The sequence below is a fragment of the Osmerus mordax genome, chromosome 18 (assembly GCF_038355195.1).
Source record: "Osmerus mordax isolate fOsmMor3 chromosome 18, fOsmMor3.pri, whole genome shotgun sequence".
Lineage (NCBI taxonomy): Eukaryota > Metazoa > Chordata > Actinopteri > Osmeriformes > Osmeridae > Osmerus > Osmerus mordax.
In genome coordinates, this window is record NC_090067.1 from 5990256 (window position 1) to 6011952 (window position 21697).

At 51.5% G+C, this 21697-nt stretch overlaps 1 protein-coding gene across 5 annotated transcripts; it reads right to left on the minus strand.

The window, feature by feature from the left end:
• Positions 1-321: 321 nt before the first annotated feature.
• On the minus strand, positions 322-20756 carry phactr4a (phosphatase and actin regulator 4a). 5 transcript variants are annotated; one of them, XM_067256421.1, is made up of 14 exons: positions 20697-20756; positions 15495-15533; positions 7966-8139; positions 7742-7822; positions 6402-7595; positions 5832-6161; positions 3436-3976; positions 2919-3187; positions 2580-2742; positions 2345-2400; positions 1705-1763; positions 1333-1470; positions 829-905; positions 322-741 (listed from the first exon to the last, which is right to left on the minus strand). In XM_067256421.1, the coding sequence occupies exons 2-14, from the start codon at positions 15505-15507 to the stop codon at positions 726-728; spliced, it is 3111 nt and encodes a 1036-aa protein (XP_067112522.1). In that variant the 5' UTR covers positions 15508-15533; positions 20697-20756; the 3' UTR covers positions 322-725. The 5 variants fall into 5 exon arrangements, with proteins under 5 accessions (XP_067112522.1, XP_067112523.1, XP_067112521.1 ...); XM_067256422.1 differs by lacking the exon at positions 20697-20756 and adding an exon at positions 20425-20489; XM_067256420.1 differs by lacking the exons at positions 15495-15533; positions 20697-20756 and adding an exon at positions 14928-15037.
• Between the last annotated feature and the right edge of the window lie 941 nt (positions 20757-21697).

The following is a 21697-nucleotide window of genomic DNA, read 5'->3' on the forward strand; positions in this document are numbered from 1 at the left end:
CTTTACAAATATAATATGAAGATTTAGGATAATCTCTGTACACTATCTTCCCCATCAGGAGATAAAAACATTTTCACAAACTCTTAAATGAAGTTGAAGGCCTCACTGGATCTGTATAGCCTGAGGAGGACGAGAGAGAGAGAGAGAGAGAGAGAGAGAGAGAGAGAGAGAGAGAGCAGACAGAAATAACAGAACAGGAAACCAACTGTCACAGTCTCTCTGTCCTTTGACAACACGTCCTTCCAGACACGGCTCTGCTCCCGTCACGACAGAGCCCCCGAGGAGAGCCCGTCCCCTCACCCCCCCCACCCTCAGTATTGGCACAGGGAACCTCCAGCGTGGCCCAGGTGAAACAGTGACCGCGAGCTCTCCATTGGCAGTGAACCGCCATCTTTCCTCCTCTGCTTCTGCTCAGAGTTCGGGGGCTTGATCCGCATCTCTGATGCTGTGGCTGCATACATGGTCAGCAGGGTCTGCAGTGGGAGTAGCAGGCAGGGGACCACCAACGGGAAGTGTTTGGTACCGAGGGCGGGCAGTGTCTGGGCTGAAGGACGGCACCCCTAGTCCAAGGTTTCAGACGTGGGGGTGGGCATCCCAGGGTACTTGGAGAGGGGGACACTCTGTGCCAGGGGGGACGGGGCTGTGCCAGGGGGCTGTGTTCCCCACCATGCCCCCCCTCAAGCCCCGGTCTAAGTGCTTATTCTCAAGTGGACACGGACAGTCAGCTAAGGCCGGTGGAACCTGAATGAAAAAGAAGTAGAAGGCGTTGGGATAAGGATACTTTTAATTTCTGTTTTGTGTGTGTGTGTGTGTGTGTGCCAGACTGACCTGGTGTAGATCCTGCTCTCCTCGTGAACCTCCATCTCGGAGCTCTTGAACTCGTTGAGTTCCTTGCGGATGGCCGCCTGACGGGAGGACAGACATGGGCTCAGGTACAGCACAGGCACCCCCAACAGGCTCCAGTAAGATACACTCCTCTCTGCTCAGAAAACCTAACCACTCGGACTCTTCACTGGGTTCACAACGTTTAAACACCATGCGGATGGGCTGAATTGTCGGGGCTGCATTCGAGATTGTTAGCACCATTTATTCTCCTGCCTATTTTCACCTCGCTTCACTGGAGCAGATAGTTCACATGGTAGAACTCAACAAAGCCACGGCATTTTGACGGCAAAAAGCATCTATTTGGAATGCAAATCTTATCCGAGCTGATTACCCCCTCCGACCCTGTACCCCAGTCTCCATGAGCGGAATTAATGAGCAGTTAATGAGGATCATCTGGATGTGTGTGTGTGTGTGTATACGTGTATGCGTGATTGGTTCACATCTCACCTTGTCGGCCGGGGTGAGCTTGGTCCAGGGCTTGTCTGCGCGCCGGTCGTAGTCGTTGGCATGGGTACACTCCACGTACTCGTGGAAGCGCAGGATCTTCCTTTCCTGCAGCTCGGCTATCGTGGGCCTCTGGGACAGCTGGAGGGGAGGGTGGGGGGGTGGGGGAACAGCAGACACACTCAGCTGCTAGCCCTCAGAGATAGGCATCATGTGCTTGTGACTTGTGATGAGGCTACACGATGATAGGTTGTCTTTAGACACATTCAAGGGCATTTTGAAAGGTTTGAACCTTTCATTTGCGGATCTGAGGGCTGTGAGTGTTTGTCTGTCTGTGTCCGTGTGTGTGCGTGTGTGTGTGTGCGCCAGCCTGACCTTTTTGGTAAGCCTGCGCTTAATCTCGCTCCTCTCTGCCCGTCGATCCGCTTCGTTCACTGAAGGGAGAGAAAACATTCCGTGAGAGAGAAAAAGAGAGAGAGAAAGAGAGAGAGAGAAACACTGCCGCCAGTCTCAGGTAGAACGGACCAGCGGCTCTGTAATATGAGCCGTTTTAATCACGGCCGGCACAAGGCCCGCCATTGTCTTAGGGAACGCTCGTCGCTCTGCCTTCACCAGACCCGTCTTGAGGACAACCCCTGATACTTCGGTCTGCATCTGACCGGCATACGTTCAGTTATGTAATATGCATGTCATGTTAATGCCCTTGGGACTTTATGATGAACTCAAAAGAGCAATCAAGGTAAATTACGCAGCAGGATGGAATCGCAAGCAGGTCTTTCGCGCGAGTACTGTTACAGGCCACGAGGTGGCGTCTGAATGCGACCAATTACAATGGTGAAGAACAGCTCGACCGAAACAAAAACAAAGCGTGTAAGCAAATGAGTGCGGCACTCAGCAACGACTATGGAAATCGACCGAGAGGACACGCCAAGGTGAACGTGCGTGTACGACGCATCGGGGTGGGGAAGGGTAAAGAGAGGGCAGCGGATGACGGAGAGAGAGGGGGGGGGGTTACCTTGGAAAATGTTCCTCTGCTCCAGTTCCTCTAGTGAGGGCCTCTGGCTCAGCCTCCTGTTTACAGATACACGCAGCAGGTGCTCAGTAAGGTCCTCCATAAACAAACATGGCTGAGAGAGAACATGGGACCCCCATACAGCCTGGAGGCTTCTCCACACACACACTCAAACACCCACAGACACACACACATTTTCACACTCACACACACAGACAGACAGACGGCCAGGGCTCACCGTGTGAGCGTGGTGCCGATCTTGTTCCTCAGGGCCTCCCACTGCTCCCGGCTCTGCCAGGTGGTGCCGTCCTGGTCGCCCTGGGCCTCCATGGCCTGGCGCTCCTGCTTCTCCAGCTTCAGCGCCAGCGTGTCCTTCCTCCTCACGCGGCTGGCCAGCCCGCCTGGGTCACACGCACACCGCGCGGTTAGAACGGGGCGCTTCACTGAGGCATAATGACTACACAGAACATTCACATGGACAGACTACGATGGGCTTTGGAGATGAGAAAGAGCCACACCCTTTTTGCCTCCCATGTCCTCACGGATGAAACGCTTTGAAAAAGACAAGTGTTCTTACTGGGAGGGCCTTCGTCCTCGTCCTCGTCCGGGTCGTCCCTGTAGAGGATGGGCCCGTCCGAGTCGGTCTCCTCCGCCTCCTCGTCCTCCTCCTCGTCCTCCTCGCTGTCGCCGTGGCCGCTGCCCTCGGGGATGACCGACACGCGGGGGTCGTCCACCAGGCCCCTGCGGCTGCGGGGCTCCAGCTCGGGCTGCCGGGGCCCCGGGGCGACGCGCGCCGGGTGCAGCTTCTGCAGCTCCTCCTCCATGTCGAAGTCGTCGTCGTCGGGTCTGGGGGGGAGCGAAGGGGAGGAAGGAGGAGAGAGACAGAGGGAGAAAAGAGAGAGAGAAATAAACAAACAGAAGGAGAGAAGGGGGGGATAAACAAATAGGTTCACACACTGGTAACTGGTACGATCCACAGATAAATGAAGCTCCAAGACTTGTGAGTGGATCATGACAGCTCCAGGGGGTCTGGCGTGAATCGGAGACAATTCCGAGAAGACAGAGAAAGAGAGAGAGAGAGCGAGAGCACTCACAGTCTGAGAGGCTCGATGGTGACGGGGAGAGAGTAGCGTCCCCCGTGCTCCACCAGGAACTCTGGCGGGGTCTCGAACAGCAGGGAGTGGGCCCTCTGCGAGCCCCCCGGGTTGGATGGGGACGGCCTGGGGCTGTTGTTCAGGGCCTGCTGGATCAGGATGTGCAGGGGGATGTTGGGAGGGTGGCTGGGCGGATCCGTGGTGGGCGGCGGAGGTTCCCTCTGCTGTGGGGCGGGGGCGGGGTTGGGCAGGGTGTGGGGAGGCGACGGGGGTACGTGTGCTGGGGGCGGGGAGGTTGGGTCAGAGCTGAGGTTCTCAGTACTGGGCCCTGCCGGAGCAGCGGTGGGCAGGGTGATGGAGACCGAGGGGTTGGGGCCGGAGCCGGGCCCCGGGGCTGGGGCCGGGGCTTGGGAGGGCGGAGGCAGCGGCTCCTCCGATTGGCGCTTGGTGACGGGTGTCATCCTCCTGGGCGGGGTGGGTGGAGAGCGCCTGGCGGGGGCAGGTACCACGATGACTCCACTGGAGGGCTGAGACAGCTCGGCTGAAAGGCACACCACACAAAGAGCATTACACACAAGCAGCCTACGCCTCAAACATCTGTCCAACGCATTCGGAGTCGAGGGTTGTGTCTGCATCTCAGTCGTGAAGACGCGTCAACTTTCGACATGCGCGGGAGCACTGGGGACGAGGGAGAGCCAGACGGAAAGCCAAGCACATAGTTGCAATACGAGATGTGTTCACAGGTGAAACGACAAGTCTCATCCTGTGCTGGTGAACGGGCTCAGCTCAAAACATCCCGAGAGGGATTGGGTTAGTAGCACTCCGCAGGCGCACTTGGCTGAGGTCATCGGCCCGCAGGCCGATCGATAGACCCCTGGTCGTGGAGACGGTTTAATCAATCCCATGCGTGGGGCTTTTCCGTGGCGGCCGTGTCGAGTTAAGTTTCGCGGCAACTTCAGGTCGCTACATGCAGTTGAGAGGTGTGTTGGAGGGAGGAGCATGCTGTGACTGGTGGTGGTAGGGGGGGATGATCCGTGCCGCTTGATTGGTTATCAGAGCCGGTGGAGGGGGGGGGGGGGCGTGTGTGGCCGGGGAGGTGGTTCCCAGCAGGGTACCTGGGCAGGGTTGTCCAGCACGATGGCACAGGTGGCTGGGCAGGGAGAGGTAGTGGCCCTGCTCGCCCTGCCGTCTCCAGCTGGACCAGTGGTGGGGGGCCGGGCGGGCCCTGGAGAACCTGTGCAGGGTGGAGGCTGGTGGGGAGGGGAGGTGGAGGGGGTCAAGGGCGGCCAAAAGGAGGGCTGGAACACAGACAGGCCTGGCCGCATGGGAGCACCATCCTCGTACTGTGTGGAGTGTGTGTGTGCGTGTGTGCCCGTGCAAAACTCAATCGTTTGGACCATGGTCGGACCAAGTCAGGACCACTAGGTTGGACACCGTGAACGAGTCAAGAGGTTTTTCAGGCAAAACGACGTGTGTGAGAGGGGGATATCGTTTTCAGAAATACCCCTAGCGGCATTTTGTTTCAAAATTCATAGGGTCTATTTTGTTTACCATCCATACTGTTCTAGACTGAAACTAATTGAAGTAAAACAGCAGCAGCTGCAAATCTTAGGGCTTGCTGCTGAGTAGGCAGATACTGTACACTCCTGGTGTGTGAACGCGTGTGTGTGCCAGTAAGTACTGGGAGGCTGACAGACAGTAGGAAAACACAACAACAAGCCAGTGTCCCAGGGGCCTCTGCTCCTGCCTGCTCAGCCAATCAGACCGGCCTCTGCGAGCAGCGAGCCTGTCAAAGTGGAACGTCGCTGTCACGCCCAATTAGATTTAGAGGCTGTGAGTGCAAGTAGCATATGTATGGCAACCGCGCCTCTCAAACTGGGTAGGAATGTTTGAGATTCAAAACAAATGTCACCGTGTCTATATGTGTGCGTACAAGCATTACTGTGTGTATATTATGTGTGGGTGTGTGGATCCTCGCAGCGGCAACTGAAACCTGGCAGGGCAAGCTAGGGCAATGAACACGGCGCGCTGCGAAGGGAGCATGTGCTGGTGGTAGTGCCCCGAGGCGTGATGGCCAGCCCCAGCCAGGTGGTTCAGCGGGGGGGCGCGCCGGGCTTGCAGCTTCCACGCAGCACAGACAAGCCCCATCCTGCCCTCCCTCAGGACAATGCAGCTCACACACACACACACACACTGAACCAGCACAGCCTGTATAGTCCTGGGCGCGGGGGGGAGATGAAAATCCAACGCTCCTGGTAAGGCGACAGACACCCGTCTGTCACGATCCAGCAGAAATAAAAGTGTCCCTTGGTCGCTGTGGGAGAGCGGGAAGCTGAAAAGGAAGAGGTCAGTTGTGTCGGGGAGTGCGTGGGGCGACGAGGCAGGCCTAGACTCACCAAGCAGTGCAGGGTTGCTGTTGCGGTTGCTGGGCTTGGGCGGGGGGACGGGAGGCTGTTTGGCGTGGGGGGGCACGGGAGGGGGGGCGCTCGGCTCCCCGGCGGGGGGAGCGGCGGAGGCGGCGCGCGGGGGAGGGAGGTCGTCGACCATCAGGGAGACGGTCCTTGGGGGCTTGGCCACTGGTACAGCAGAGGAGGAGGGAGGGGCGGGCTCAAGGGAGGGAGCAGCGGGCTTCTTGGGGGGCAGCATGGCCTGTTTGGGGGGGGGCAGCTCTCTATGAGAGTCGCGTGCAGACTCGGGGTCGGGGACAAACCGGGCACCGACAGACCCTACAGAAGGGACAAGACACACACACACGAACACAAACACATTTAGCAGAAGCTCAAAGTGCAAACACAGCAAGCGGTCGTGACGCAAAGTGCTGAGTGCGTACAATGCAGAGCTGAGGAAAGCTGTTGCTCAACACTGTCAAATAAGCAGCTTTTTCAGAGTTGATCTGGAGTGAGTGGGAGGGCCTCGGGCTCCTAATCTGCCCAGGTTAGTGATCCACGGTGACATTGGCGTCTTACCTGTGCGCGGGCGGAACTCCTCGGGTGGGGTGCGCCTGGACAGCGAGGACGTGCCAGTCATCTCGGAGACGGGACGAGATTTCTTCTGGTCTTCGTAGAAGACTGGGCCGGGCCTGGGCTCGGTCTCAAAGTGGGGCCTGGCTGGGGGGCGGACCTCCTCCACGGGTCTTTTAGTATCCGGCCTTCCCTCGCGAGCTTCCTTCCTCTCCCTATCCTCTCTCCTTTCCTTCTCCTCTCTCCTTTCCTTCTCCTCTCTCCTTTCCTTCTCCTCTCGCCTTTCCTTCTCCTCTCGCCTTTCCCTCTCCTCCCTCCTATCCCTCTCCTCCCTCCTATCCCTCTCCTCCCTCCTTTCTCTGTCTTCCTTCCTCTCCCTCTCTTCCGGTCTCTCCCGCTCAGTTCTCTTCTCCCCGCGGTCGTCCCTCCTCTCCCTCTCCTCTCGCCGGTCGTCCCTCCGGACCTTGTCGTCCCTCCTCTCTCTGTCCTCGGGCCTGCCCTCCCTCCTCTCCCTGTCGTCCGCCCTCTCCCGCTCCTCCCTCCTCTCGCGCTCGTCGCGGTCTCTCCGCTCCCTCTCCTCCCGGTCGTCCCTCCTCTCTCGCCGGTCCTTCTCCTCCTTCCTGTCCCCTCCCTCGCGCTCCCTGTCGTCTCGCCGCTCCCGCTCCCTCCTCTCTCGCTCCTCCCTCTCCTCCCTCCGGCCTCGCTCCTCCCTCTCGTCGCGCGGGTCTCTCCTCTCGTCCTTGTCTCTCCTCTCCTCCTTGTCTCTCCTCTCCTCCTTGTCTCTCCTCTCCTCCTTGTCTCTCCTCTCCTCGTCTCTCCTCTCCTCCCGCCGGTGACGGCCCTCGTCTTGGGGGCCCCCTCGGGGCAGGGAGCCCGCTCGCTTCTCGAGGTCCGAGGCCAGGCGGCTGCGCCGGTCCCCCTCCGCGGGCAGGCGGGCGTGGGAGTCCACGTCCAGCGGGGCGCGGCTGCTCCGCGAGGCGTCCGACGACACCCTGCCCCGCAGGTCGCCGGCGGAGAAGCTGCTGTGGCGCTCGTCCACCTGGGGCAGCCAGGTGGGGTTCAGGCTGGACCTGGGGTCGGAGGGGGCGTCCCCCCCCTGGGAGACGCGCCTCCCCGACAGAGAGATGTGGTCCACGTCTAAGGCCGGGCCGTGACCGTTCTTGGGCAGCGGGGCTTTGGCGCGGTTCACGTCGTTGATCTCTGTTCCAACACAGGCAGGCGCAGAGAGAGAGAGACACACGGAAACATGGGTTTGAGGATGTGGTCATGCATTTTCTTTTTTTGGGGGGGGGGGGGAGGCAGGATGATTGCGTGTGCCCGTCAGGGGGTTTGTGTCTGGGACCCACCATTTTCGGGGATCTCTTTCAGCACCCCTCTGTCGATCAGCTCCTGTCTGGGTCTTCTCATGGAGATCTTCCTCTCCAAAACTGGAAAATGGAATGACAGATTTACTTTGTAATCAAAGATAAAAGGCTAAATATATCACTGTAATCGAGGATGGAAAAGGAGAAGGGAAAAAGTCCCTTCATGGCACTGGTACAGTGTTTACCCTCCACGGTTCTTTACTAACCTATAGAGGTTTCCGTGAACTTCTCGCTCGCCTTCTTCTTCCTCCACTTCCAGGGCTTGAAGATGTTGCCGAAGGTGGTGAACTTGCCCTTGCGCTTGGACGGGGGGCTGCTGCTGCCCCCAGAGTTGCCCCCCACGCTCCCGGTCGAACCGCGCTGCAAGTCCACCTCATCGCCTGAAGCACGCCGGCGCAGGGAGAGGTGGGACAACAGAGAGAAACAGAGAAAACGAGAGAGAGCGAGAGAGAGAGCGAGAGAGAGCGAGAGAGAGAGCGAGAGAGCGAGAGAGAGAGCGAGAGAAAAGACAGAAAGAGAGACCACAAATTAGTCTGGTTATCGCTTTGTCCACGTGATAGGACAGACTTCAGGAGTGAAACATCTCCTTGTCTTGATGCCGTGTAGCAGAGATGACCAGTGTGTGCTGACACGCCCCGCTCATGTAGGTATTGGCGGCAGTGTCCATGTTTGTGGTGTGTATAGTAGTGTGAGGCGTTTTGTCTGAGCTGGGTCTGAGAGTGGTGCGACATTCCTCTTGGAGAAGACAGGCAGACAGCCCGAGTGAAGGCTGGCAGACGTTCCTCCATTATTGCCAGCCAAGTTCTCCCAGCTGTCCCACCAACAGGAAAGACTACATATACCAGAAGACCTAACTGCCGAGCTGGATTTTTTAAAAGTTTTTTTTTCACAACAACATATCTTGTAGGTCTAGACTCTTGTCTTAAGGATTAAGATCACATTCACGGTTGGGTATCAGGTAGAGTGGAATCTCTACAAGTAGAAACAACATCACAAAAAAGGAATGATCCCAAAATACACTGTAAACAAAGCGGTGTGATACTTGTTGGAAGGGATTACTTCAGACATAAACTTCAGTTTATCCCGCTCCGGTAGAATGAACTATTTATGAGTCAACACCGGGCGTGAAACCCATTTTTAGATGATGATGAATCTCCCTCTCAAAACGTGCACGCGCACACAAATTGTGTAATATTGTGCTGTGGGGATCTAGCAACCTAGCCAAGAAGTGCCTTGCCAAATAAGAAAAAAAGCCAAGTGAACCCTTATTGAAAGAGGAAGAGAGAGATAAACATGGTGATCTGATGAAATGCCATGCTCCTCATGTCCATCTGTCTAGCTCAACTTCCCAGAAGAGATGATGATTATTCAAAAAGGACTTAACAGAAATGCCAGTTACATATGCACACGTATTCTCCTCACAGATGAGGATCCACTCCAGGACAAGGCTAATTTACAACACCCTCCTCCTCCTCCTCCCCCCTCCCGTACGTTGCACCCTGAGGCAGAGGAACTCTTTAGAATGTAGGTACAATCAGTGCCAGCCACTGTTGCGATGGGCGTCTGTCCCTGCTAATAAGGAGTGGGAGAGAGAGCAAGAGAGCGTTTGGAGGGAGGCAGAACAGGTTGGGAGACAAGACCAGGCAGGTTGTCTGAGCCGAGGCCAGGTACAGGCAGGTTGTCTGAGCCGAGGCCAGGTCCCGGATCCCAGGTGAACACAGCCTGCTGGGGTGCCAGATCCATCTCATCTCCACCACATCCCCAGTTCAAAGGAGCGACACCTGCTTTTACAGAACAAGCGAAACCTTCTGCAAACCCACACCAGATGCGGTATCTGAGCGGGGTTTGAACCGTCTGGTCAATACAACACTGGTATTTGAGGACGCGGTCCTGGTGACAGTGTCACCTGTGGAGTAATAATGGAGTAGGGCAGTGGCGTTGCACAGTTGACACGCCCAGAGAAATGATGACAGGGCCTGATGCAGCTCATGTCAAGGTTAAATGTCAGTCAGCCCCTAGAGCTCTCAGTTTAATTGACATGCGAACAGGAATTATTGTTCGGGCTAGCGGACAGCTCAGAAACAAGAATGTATCAAAGGAGAGGCCTGGTTAGAGCCTTAAAGCAAGCAGAGCCAGCGCGATGTCTACCCAGTGCTCCTGTTTCGCCAAGTCTCATTTGCCTACCGTCGCTTTACATTTAGTCATTTAGCAGACGCTCTTATCCAGAGCGACTTACAGTAAGTACAGGGACATTCCCCCCGAGGAAAGTAGGGTGAAGTGCCTTGCCCAAGGACACGTCATTTCGCTCGGCCGGGAATCGAACTGGCAACCTTCAGATTACGAGCCCGATTCCCTCACCGCTCAGCCACCTGACTCCCTCGCTTGCAGTCTCTTCATTTTCTAGGCACGCTCTGGACTCAACACATGGGTGCCACTCCTTTTTTGGTTGACCCCTGACTGCTAACACCATTCTCCCCCGGTGAGGTCCATTCATCTCCCCAGGATAAACAAGGCTGTCTGGCCTCTGCTAGTCCGGTGGGGGTGGGGGTGGGGCGATGGTGTGTGTGTGTGTGTGTGTGTGTGTGTGATCTCCATCCGTATGCTGCTGAGAGGCGAGCTGGCAGCAACGCGGGGTGTGTGTGTGGGGGGGGGGGGGGGGGGGGGGGGGGGGGATGGACCCTCCCTCTCTCCCAAACACACTTGTCTCCCAGCTGTTCCTGACACTTACCCTGGCCACCAATGGGTGCAGAGAAGGAGAGGAAAAAGGGGGGTGGGGTGGCCTTGGGGTTGGTGTGACAGGGGAGGGGCTGGGCCGTGTGAGCCGTGTGTGTGTGTGTGTGTGCGTGCATGGCTGGTTGCTACGGGTGCTGGGCTGGCGGGCGACCTCGTGTTACAATGGAAGGCGACAACGTGAGATGGCGGGTGTCGGTGAACGCCAGCGGCAGGAGGAGGAGTTAGGCTGGACGGCGGACGCCAGCGAGGGAGGCCTCGTGGAACAGACCACCACCACCAGTCTCTGCAGCCAAACTTACAGGGTTAACAATGACGGCAGGCTAAGCTGGACTGAAAGCAGCAGAACTTGTTGTAACAGAAAAGAAAATCTGTGGTTTTGTCAATGCGCCTATTGTTTTTCAGGCTCCTGAACCCGGTGCCATTGCAGTAACATGGCCAGAAGAGGCCTGGGTGCTCTTATGCAATAAGCAGCAATGCAGTAAGTCCATATGACCCATGCCAAAGGCATGACAAGCCACTGAGTCATTGAAGCTGTGGTAAAAATACAAATACAGAGTAGAGCGTCCCCCCCCCCCCACACACACACACACACGTTATAGTTCACCTTGTGTCCACGTTTGTGTGGAAGACTTACTCATAAAGTAAGTCTTACCCCCTTGGTTGTCCTGCAAAGACTTTACCAGCCTTGAGCCATTTTAACGATGTAACCTACCATAACTTCCCTCAAAGTCCATGAGAAAACAATGCCAGCAACTGCAAAGTCCACCACTTTCCCAGTCAACTGTGACCATGTCATGTGCTTTACCCTCCCAGAGGAAACATAACTCCTTCTGAGTGAGTTTCCAAGCACAAGATAGACAACTTGAAGAGGGCTATAAACTGAAGCAAGTCCGTCTACTGACAACACAAACAGGTTCCTATGTGTTTTCTGCGTGGAGCGGAGACAGTGCCTTGAGGGCAAACACGCAGTGCAAACACACATCACACACTGTAGGAGACAGGATGCCAGCATCCTGGACCTGAATACATCAACCCAGAGAGGTGGAGATAAGGAAGCAGCTGGTGCCTAGCACCCCCAGCTCCTGCAGTATGCTCTTCAGAAGAAGCCTCCCGTGTTCCAGAGCAGGGGAAGAGGGGGGAGGGAAGGAGGAGTGCAGAAAGATGACAGAGTTAGGGGAGCTTTGTGCCTTTCGCAATCGCCGCATTCCATCGGCACACATTCCCCTACACCTGTCTGTGCCTGCTGCCTTTGCCCCTGTACGCACACACAAACACCAGTGTGTGTAGCCTCCATCGTAAAATCCACATTGACTGGGGCACGCCAGCTCTGCTCAAACGCTCTAGACATCCCCCCCCCCCCCCCCCCCCCCCCGGAACCTTCCACCACCCCACCCCAACAGCAGGCAGCCTCCAGGTCCACAGGGGGCTCTCCAGTCCCCGTGTCACTGGGAGGACTCACCGGTGTTGTTGTGTAGCGCTGGTTGCTGGGCTGCTGTCTGAGGGCTGGCGCTCTGTCCCATGCTAGCTCAGTCGTGGCTGATGGCCCCGGCCTCTGTGGAGGCCCCGGCCTCTATGGAGGCCAAAGCCCGAGCCGCCACGGGCTGCGGGGGAGGACGGGTGGAATATATCGACCGTCTTGCGCCACTCTTCTGGAACCTGCCTTACAGTGCTCCTGTAACCCAAGACTCTCCTGCTCGCCGAGTTGTGCTCGCTCGCTCTCTCTGGACTCGCCCTCTTCCCCTCCCTTCACTTTGTGTGTTTTGGTCTCTCCCTCTCTCTCTCTCTCTCTCTTTCTCTCTCACACACACACACTCACTCACTAACTCCCTCAGCCGCCAAGTCCCTCCCTTCCTGGTTTTGGCTTCATAAATAAGGTACGGCAATAAGGCTTCACCGGCAGTCTCACATGCCTGTCATTCTTGAGGACAGATTTCAGGGGGCAAAGTTCAGGAGAGGCGAGTTGTCGTGGAGCGAGGGGAGGAGGGGGGGCCATGGTCTGGTTGTCAAGACCAGAGGGGTTTGCAGTGGGGCCCCTCCAGTGCCCTTCCACGGGCTGACACCCAAAGCTCCCCCAAGGGAAAGAGGAGGGCTCTCCAGGGAGCAGTAACATGAGAAGTGGAAGGTGAGCTGGGCCTAGGTGGAGCTTCACGCCCGGCAAGAGGAAGTGACATCACAGAAGTGTCAAATGACATTCCGGGATCCGACCATATATGTGCATGCGTGAGAAAAAAAGGCACTTCAGCCGGCATTGTACTGCCTCGTCATTCCGTGCTAGGAAATAATGCCTGAGGATGGTTATCGACAGTACTCAGGTTTTCACTGAGAGGGTTGTTTTACAGCCAATGTGCTGACTTTTTTTAATCAACCCTTTGTGAAGTTTTAAAAGGTAATTTGGAAACGCTTAACATGCTAAAAAGTAACAGAATGTGAACTACTAGACCCATCTGTCTACCTTGAGGGAAAGATTATGACCCCCCCACCCACAACACACACACACACACACTTGCAGTAGGCTACTAGCAGGTCTAACACAGGGTCTCACTTGTGTTGTTATGTGCCCTCTGGCTTGGGGGAGGGGGGGGGGGGGTTGTGATTGGGCTACCGGACACACTGATAAGGACGGGGGGGGGGGGGGGGGGGGATTAGATCTGTCCTACTGCAAGAGCAGCCATCCCTCTACCAGGAGAACTCCGGTTAGTACAGGGAGGCACACTGGAAGGTACAACAGCAAGCACCGACGAGGCAGTTAGACCAGATGAAGCCAGGATAAAGCAGTGAGCCATCTTGTGTATGATGACACAGACACTAGCTAATCTGGTGAGCGAGCACTGAACCATCGAATGGCAACACGGTCCTTACTGATACATTCCACTACTGAGAATCTTATCAAGAAGGTTACAATGTTGAAAATGTCCAGCCCACCGTTGCCAGGCAAACTAGGCACATTTTAAAGTAAACGTATTTAAAAAACGATGTTCTCCGCCATTAGTTTTCACAGTAAAAAGCAGAGGGCAGCTTCAAGCTCACTATACTTTGGACCATTCAGGAGTGGGTGAACAGTGAACCTCAATTAATGAGTTACAGACATGTTGCCTGTAGGCATCTGCTGGCTTGTTTACCCTTCCTAAGGACCTATAGGGGAGAACCTAATCACCTGGACCAGAAACCATTCAGCTTTGATTGATCATCTGGTAAACTCTGCCACAGCGTGTCACTGTGAGCGAGTCAAGAGAGGAGCTAAGCAGTGTGAGCGTCCATGACCACTAACAAATTACCTTGGGAGGAGCGGAAAGCAATTGATAGAAGAAGAAAAAAAGAAAGAAAAAAAAAGGGTCTGATTTCTGGAAACTTCTTAATGGATTCCAAGAGATCATCATTAAGTAGTTGAGCAACGGGGCTTGTTTACGGATTACTGCACAGGCTTGTGGCTCCCTCTAGAGTGTCAGTGGGGTTATGACAGAAAACTAGCAGATTTAGAGAATGACAGGCAGGAATGAGTGGAATGCAAGGCTATGGGTCAGCTTTATGATAAGGCAAATAATTATGAGCACAACCCTGGGAACTGAAGCTGACTGTCTCATCATATGTTACTGGCAGACAATTATCTAGAGAAAATCGGGTAGATTTGAATTAAAATTCCAATTTGGGGGAGAAAGATAACATCACTGGAATGAAAATAGGCTCATGACTCACAAGAACAACACGAAATGTTTCATCCTCAAAGCACATCGATGGTTATGACACAGTCATAGGAGAAAAATAGACACACTGGATGAGTTCAGTTTCACAAAGTAAAGTAGCTTACAAAACACTGAGCTTACTGCTGCAACAGTCACAGAGACTTGTTGTATGCACATTAGAACACAGGTAATAAAAAAAAAAAAGTCATTCTTAAGACAAGGCAATAGCCTCATAGTAGGCATAAACATACAAAAGCTAATATTTATACAAATTAAATAAAATTATATTCGTAAAAAGAAGCCGCAGCAATAACAAGTACAGCTATAGAAGGGAGTTAAATAGTATAAAACAAAGGGTTGGAGTGCCAATGCTGAGAACAGTCCCCATACTACAGTGAGGGAAAGAAGCTATTTTTACTGTCAGTCTGGCCAGGCAAAGATAAGAAGATCAAGTCACCCAATCGGTTTAACCCTTTGATTTTGTTGTCCCAAGACCTGACTTAGCTTGACCTGTGCTGTGCAGAGCCAATGAGGGCCCGTTGCTGTCTTGACCCACTGTCCATCACTGCTCGGATTAGCAGGGCCACAGTGGGCCGCCCCAAAAAACGCCACCAACACCCGTCACATGGCCCCACGCAATTCAGTTCTGTCGCATCTCTTTAAAGCCTGGAGAAGCCCATTTCTATCCGGTGGCCTGCCAGTAACTGCCCTACAGAAAGACATCCAAATGCACCCGAAGCAAGAGAGATACTCACACACAGTCTGCTCACACTGTACAGCCATCCTAGTTGTAGTCAAAATCCAAACACAGGTTCCCAGATTGGTAAAGTCCCACTTGTGTGAGAGATGAGGTGCCGGCGTGACACCCGAGTGTGTGTACTGTACCTGACACCAGCGTGTCCCCTGCTCCACACACACTGTGGCCTGTCGAGAAACTGAGCTCTGGGCCGTGTGTGTGTGTGTGTGTGTGTGTGTGGGTGGTGGGTGTCTTTGTCTCTCTTTGCAGGTGTGTCCTCTAGACAAGGCCCTATCAACAACAGACAACGTGTCAACACAGGCCCGCGTCACTGCCCCAGCCAAGCCTTGAAGGATACTGTAGCAACTTAGCACTATGTTGACTCACCGTTTTCTGGCCTAGCGATACCATGTCTGTCCCTGACAGGACAGAGACTAACACACGCAGGCAGAAACTGACAAGTTCCTTGTATGAGTAAGGTTTCAGTTACAGAGTTGGAATTACATCATCGATAATAAATGTTGGATAGTCAGCAGTGACGACAAACTAGTGTGTGTGTGTGAAGTGTATTTTGTGTTTTTCTCACCTTGATTTTCCATCACAGTTCCTGCGCAGTCAGCAGAACCTAAATAAGACCAAACAAGAGAAGAGAAGCGGATGAGTTCCAAACAGCTGAAAAAGCAAAGTAACGCTAAACAATGTCAAAGGAGAACATGACACAGATAAACATGTTTAGTTCTAAGCCTGATAACAAAGCATGTAAGGACCTTATATCTGTCGAGGGACACTGTCAGTTTTGCATCAGTACTGTCTGTCTGAATCCTCAGAATACCTCAGAGTGGAAGGGTTCCCACTCTAAGCGTTTAAGTTTGCTTTCAGTAAAGTCTCATCAAGACGATATTTGGTGTTGTACTGAGTAAATGCTCGGATTATTACCGTGTCAAAATGTCCAACAACTTTTCTCCTATTACAAAATGGCTTCGAAACATGCGGAGCTTTGAAAATCCATCATCCCTGAGCCATCCATCCTGGCCTCTTCCCCTGTGGGTGACAGAGAGGTGTCAGTCTGTCTCACTGTGCTGGGAACTCCCATGTCACACTGACTGAGTAACTCCACTTTTCTAGGCCACGCGAACCCCGGGATTTACACCGCAGCTAATGGAGAGCAGTTGGAGAGGAGGAGGAGGAGGAGACCTCACTACAGATGGTGCCATGGAGGGAGTAGCAGTAAGGGAGAAGGCCAGGGAGCGCACATGCCTAGTCTGTGCCCCACATCCGTCACATGGCGAGGAAAGCTGGATGCGTTCACGTTGTTTTTTACGTGAGCTTTGCCGTATTGACTTGCACTGCTGAGACTGCACGACTAGACCACAGCAACCATGGGTCATCTGGGTGTTTGGATGCTGGTGTGGACAGGCTTTGATTGATTGGGTTAGGGTTAGTTAGGGTTGTCTGCAGTTGTGTGTAGACATAATGGATTTGTTTTGGGAACCTATCCAATTATTGCATCATGGGTTTCTCACTGTAGAAAACATTTGATCAGAAATTCAAGCTCAAATCCTATAGGGTATGGGTTTGGCCAAGTTTGAGTCAAACGTTCGTAAATGTGACATTATGGCTCTGACTCCGCAATAACTGTGATTCTTTCTTTGAAGTCTACCCCTGAGGCCTACCCCTGAGGCCTACCCCTGAGGCCTACCCCTGAGGCCTACCCCTGAGGACTAGGCCTACCTAAAAAAGCAGGGGACAAAAGTACAACCACTAACAGTATTAGTAAGTGGAACAACCTTACTTCTCAGGCAGGCAGACATGTGTTCAGCAGGACCATCAGGTGTTTCTTCCCATGGCGTTAATCACAGTTAGTCTAGTTAAAGGCAGCTTTGAGTCGTCCTGAGTGGCTCAGAGTGGCTCTTTGAACCAAGTGTGGGAGTGTCCAACCCCCAGGCCCTCCCAGGGCAACATCTAGCCTGATGCTAATCACCAGCCGCCAAGCCCGTAGGAGTGTTTATCTCACACGGTCACAGCAGCAACTTAACGGCTGGCCAGCGTGTCATTGGCCGCATCGAAAGTAGGTGTGGCCCGACCCATAAAGAACGATGGGGGGGAGGGGAGTATCGACCAGCGTTATGGAATGTTTCCCACTCCGAGCAAAGTCCGTTCACCAAAACTAGCTCATGTCCCAGCCCATGTGACTAGCTTGTGTGAAGAATGATAGAGAGCTCAAACCTGGAGTCAAGCACTTGACCCGCATGTCACTGAGACTGGTTAGCTTGGCAGGCTGCCCTTTAGCAGAGCCACAGAACCATGGGAACCGCAGGTCAAGAAAGTTCAACCGATTATATTTTCATTCAGCACATATAAAGACTGTTGACGAGCTGTAATTGCCTAAATGTCTTGGGTACATCTGCTGTTCTCGCAATGAGAACTGGGTAGAGTACTCTATACTCAGCTAACACAATGACTAGAGAAAGCCTCTTGCTTGAATCCCACTATCCTCACATTCACTATTGAACAGCATTGACCTTCTGACACTTTATTCAACCAGGATAATCCTACAGATTTGTTTAGATTAATTTCAGACACCAATGAGAATATAAAGACACATCAAAGGAATTGGATTGACACTGTAGTGCAAACAAAGGATTAGTTAGATTAAAACAAACATTACAGTATGATTCCACATGTGGTTTGACGAGAAAACATCTATCTGTGAGGGTTTGGCAAACTAGGCTGTTCTTATTTGAGAAGGCTAGGCTATGCTTTTTCATATCTTCTATTGTTCATTTGTAATGTATTTCTTATTTTGCACTTTTCCACTTGCCTGTTTTTGTCCTCACACTATGTTTATTAGCAAACAAATAACTAATAACGTACTATGTTTATTGTTGCATCATCAATAAACACTACGTAATGTAATACCTTACTTGGTAATAGACCCACTTCTGATTTCAGATTATTTTGCCTGAATTATGGCAGGAAGTAAATGCATGCCTGGTCAGATGTTGCCTGCCCAACTGGTTTGGTGAGTCCAGTATCTTGTACACCTGCACAGCTGAAGGGGCCTTCTATTTGAGTCACGCAATGCACACCCTGTAACTGAGCATTCTAATCCACAGAATGCGGGCAGGATCAGGCAGAGATGAACTACAGTGTACTGTAAGCCTGCCATCATCACTTCACCCAAATCACCAATTTCCACCCTCAAACAGATTAGGCTAGTATCCTTCTAAGCCTGGATAGTGTCGAGATGGGCCATTTAGAACCATATAAAAGTCTCCTTTTCAGGGGTTCATCATGTGGTTACTTCTTAAAACTCTCACATTACATTCTTAGCAGGCGCTTTTGTCCAAAGCGAAGTACAGAGCAGGAAGTACTGCAGAAGATTAAGGACCAGGAGCGGACGGGTGGGAGGAGTCAAGGAAAGGTCTGTAGCCACATTGCAAACCCAATTGATCTCAAGCTACTTCACTGACATGTTAAGGAGAAAGAGACCGATCACATGCCCCTGGGTCTATTTGAGATGGCCAATGATGCGCATGGTGAGAGCAAACTGAGGTTTCCTACAAATTATTCACTAGACAACTATCAGCACTTAAGCTAGGCTACCCTGTTGTTCCGTACTCAAATTTCCAGGCTGTGCATCAGGTCTGCCTGACTTGCCACGACTTGCCTCTGAAGGACAGCCACCTTTTGAAATGAGCAAGCAGGAAGGCAAACACAGAAGTCAAGGTGCGAACACAATGCTTTTAGTGCAGACTACAGAGGAGCACCAAGATAAGGCATGAACTGGCAACACAACACACAATGAGCACGCAGCCGCCATTTTGCTGAATCCGTTTGGTGAGCACCAAGCAGGTGAGTGATGGCCTGTTTTGGCCGGCTCTGTACAGTAGGTCATGTTTGCACAAACTTTGTGTGCATGAGGGTTTGTGTGTGATGGCCTTACAAAGCCAAAGCCTCCACTCGTTAAAGAAGAAAACAAGGACATTACAAAAGGAATAGCTGAAATAACAGGCTAGATGGAAGCCGGATTTTCAGGTTTGGTCATTACAGTGAACGCTCTGCAATGCACAACTCACATGAACAACCAGTTTGACCCAGTATGACATGAGTTTAACTTCCGTCAGACTAAGTCATATGAAACCGGTGGGACAGATTTGATTTTAAAACAGAGGGCAAGCAGCATTGCTATGTCCAAGCCTAATTCTAAACTCTTATCAGACCCTAACTTGCTGCAGCATCAACTATCCTCTATTTTTCATTGTTCTGATAAGTCTTTGTGAACATCCTACAAAAACAGGCAGTGCTGCTATTCACTACCATCGTCGCAATAGCTCATTAGGGGCCACAGAGTGGAGAGGAGCTGGGCTGAACAGGGCACAATCACCCATTGTGTGGAGTTCATTCTGCAAGCTGGGCTTTCATCTCATAAAGTGCCACGTTGGGGTTAGTTAGCAAATGAGCAACATGGCTCTGAATGAACTTCAGTCAACGCTCCCAGTTGATGTCATGCTGACAGCTATGCAGTATCCTGCATACAAACCCACAGCCTAAAAAACAACAATTCAGTAGCATCAGTATTGTTGTCTGGGAAAATCTGAAACATCTGCACTTTGGGCTGAAAGAGACTGTAAAGGTGGGCATGGACCGTCAAGTCTGGAGGGCTAATATAAAAGTTCTCCCTTCCATAGTTGACTGATTTTACCCCGCCTATAGGCTACCACCTGTGATCCCACCTGTGATAAGAGATGGCCGTCATCAATGGCTGCAGGGATCTTAAACCATTAATTAAAGGAAGAAACACAATAGCCTCTCAGAACTGTTTGAAGCTTATCTTGAACTGAGAGCATAAACATTCTTTTGTTTTTTCCCCCATTTCCTAGAAGTAATTTCAAGTCATAATTTCAAGACCTGGGGTGATTTATTATACAAAACCCTTTTATCCCCATTGTCATCACTTGGAGAAAATGTGAACATGTTGAGACTGTCAAAAGTGCCAGCAAAGGAACGTTGAGAATGCAGGAAAAGAAAAGTCTTTCGTTTAAGTAAACAAGTGGAAATACATGCACAACTAAATGAAAGTAGATGCATACAATGTTTGTACACTTTCTACAAACCATTGTTTTATATTACCACTGTTTACCAACAACTTTAACCTGTCAGTATTTGATGTTTCACCATCCCCCAGAATGCTGAGAACATGTATACATTTACAGCCACAAAGCTCTGCGGATAAAAAGTCGTGAAACCTATGTTCAATTACTTGAAGTTATCGTTCTACTATTTGAAGTTTAAACTCCATTGATATCAGAAAAGCTTTCCCTGACATATCTCGTAGCACTATCAAGCTAGCTAGTACTTTGGCACCACTACAGCGAAGTTACTGCTAGCTGACCCAGCAACAGGTGGTATTAAATGTAGCTAGTCGATAATTTAACTAGTTTACGAAATCAATTCCAAAACATACTAGATTAGGCTAAGAAATAACGAATGACAAGTTCAAGATCTACACTTACCGCGATTTCGCAAGCTATGACAAGTTCAACGCCCCCATCCCCGCTGATTTCTGTGTACAGCACCCTTATCGTGCTCAATCACTTAGCACTCAACACGGAACTCCAGTTGATTCTAGCTTGTAGCTAGACTAGCTCGGTAGCTAGTTAGTTAGCATGCTGAACAATTAGAGCACGCAACAGTGACCCAATAATCAAATTTGCCAAACCATCAACGTATATATATTTATAATTTACCAAAAGGACATATATAAGAAATAAATGTAAATACGAACTTGTCTTTTCCAAAAGTTCCAAAACCCAAACAGGTGTCAGTAGTCAAAGTATAGTAGGTCTTCCACTTGAAAGATTACTGCTGCACATGCGCACTGCATGGCTTAGAAAACCTGCCCTTCACTGATTAGTTAACCTACCTTTCAGAACAGGAAACGAAGCTAATTTAACAACATTTTTACATATTGTTTTATAACGTATACTTCCTGGATTATCCCCCCAAAAATTGCACATACTAAACTGTGATTATGATAACACGAAAGTTACAAGAAGCAGATTTGAACATTGAATGTGTTTGTAGTGTGTATGAGTATGAGTAAGTGTAGTAAAGAGTTAGAGTAGTATGATCTCTGCTGGTCATCAAATGAATAGCAGGGTTGAAATAATGTGAAAGAAGACATCGCATAATAGTTGTTGTGTAGTTTCTGCTGCCATCTACTGGGTCAGGGAGATATATCAGAAAACTGAAAACAGTTTTTCACAAAACAATAACGGCTTTCTCAAAACTGCACACACAAAACTAAAAACCTCACACACAAAATGCTAAACCTGACACTCCCTTTGCAAGATGACTCTTCCATCAAATCTCTTAACTGTTCACAAAATGGAACTCCTGTTTTCATGTGGTACACACAGACATATTTTCAAATGACACTCACATACCATTCATTGAGTACACACAATTAATCATTGGTCTGCACACTGCAAAATCGAAAACACAATTATAGAAATGGAATACTCCATATGAATGATAATGATTCTGGAAAATGAGCCATTTGTCTTTTTGTAAAATGTCTCAGTTTAGGCCTACTTTTTTTTCTACTTTTTTTAGTCAAACATAAAACAGCACACAAATATGCTGTTTACCCCCCCCCCCCCCCCCCCCCCCCCCCCCCCCCCCTCACAAAAATGAATTAGGCATCATGCATTCGGTTCCTGTCTGGCAAGAGGGCCTCATCCACACTCCTTGATGCGGTCTGTGTTCCGGTTGAATTGAACCCTG

Bases quoted from the DNA above. Each gene is read 5' to 3' on its own strand.
- phactr4a (XM_067256419.1), bottom strand. From the start codon at position 12,012: ATGGGACAGAGCGCCAGCCCTCAGACAGCAGCCCAGCAACCAGCGCTA. The intron at 2,401-2,579 runs GTGAGCCCTGGC...ATCTGTAAACAG, and splicing joins ATCGGCACCACGCTCACACG to GAGGCTGAGCCAGAGGCCCT. The intron at 1,764-2,344 runs GTAACCCCCCCC...CTCTCCCTTCAG, and splicing joins GCAGAGGAACATTTTCCAAG to TGAACGAAGCGGATCGACGG.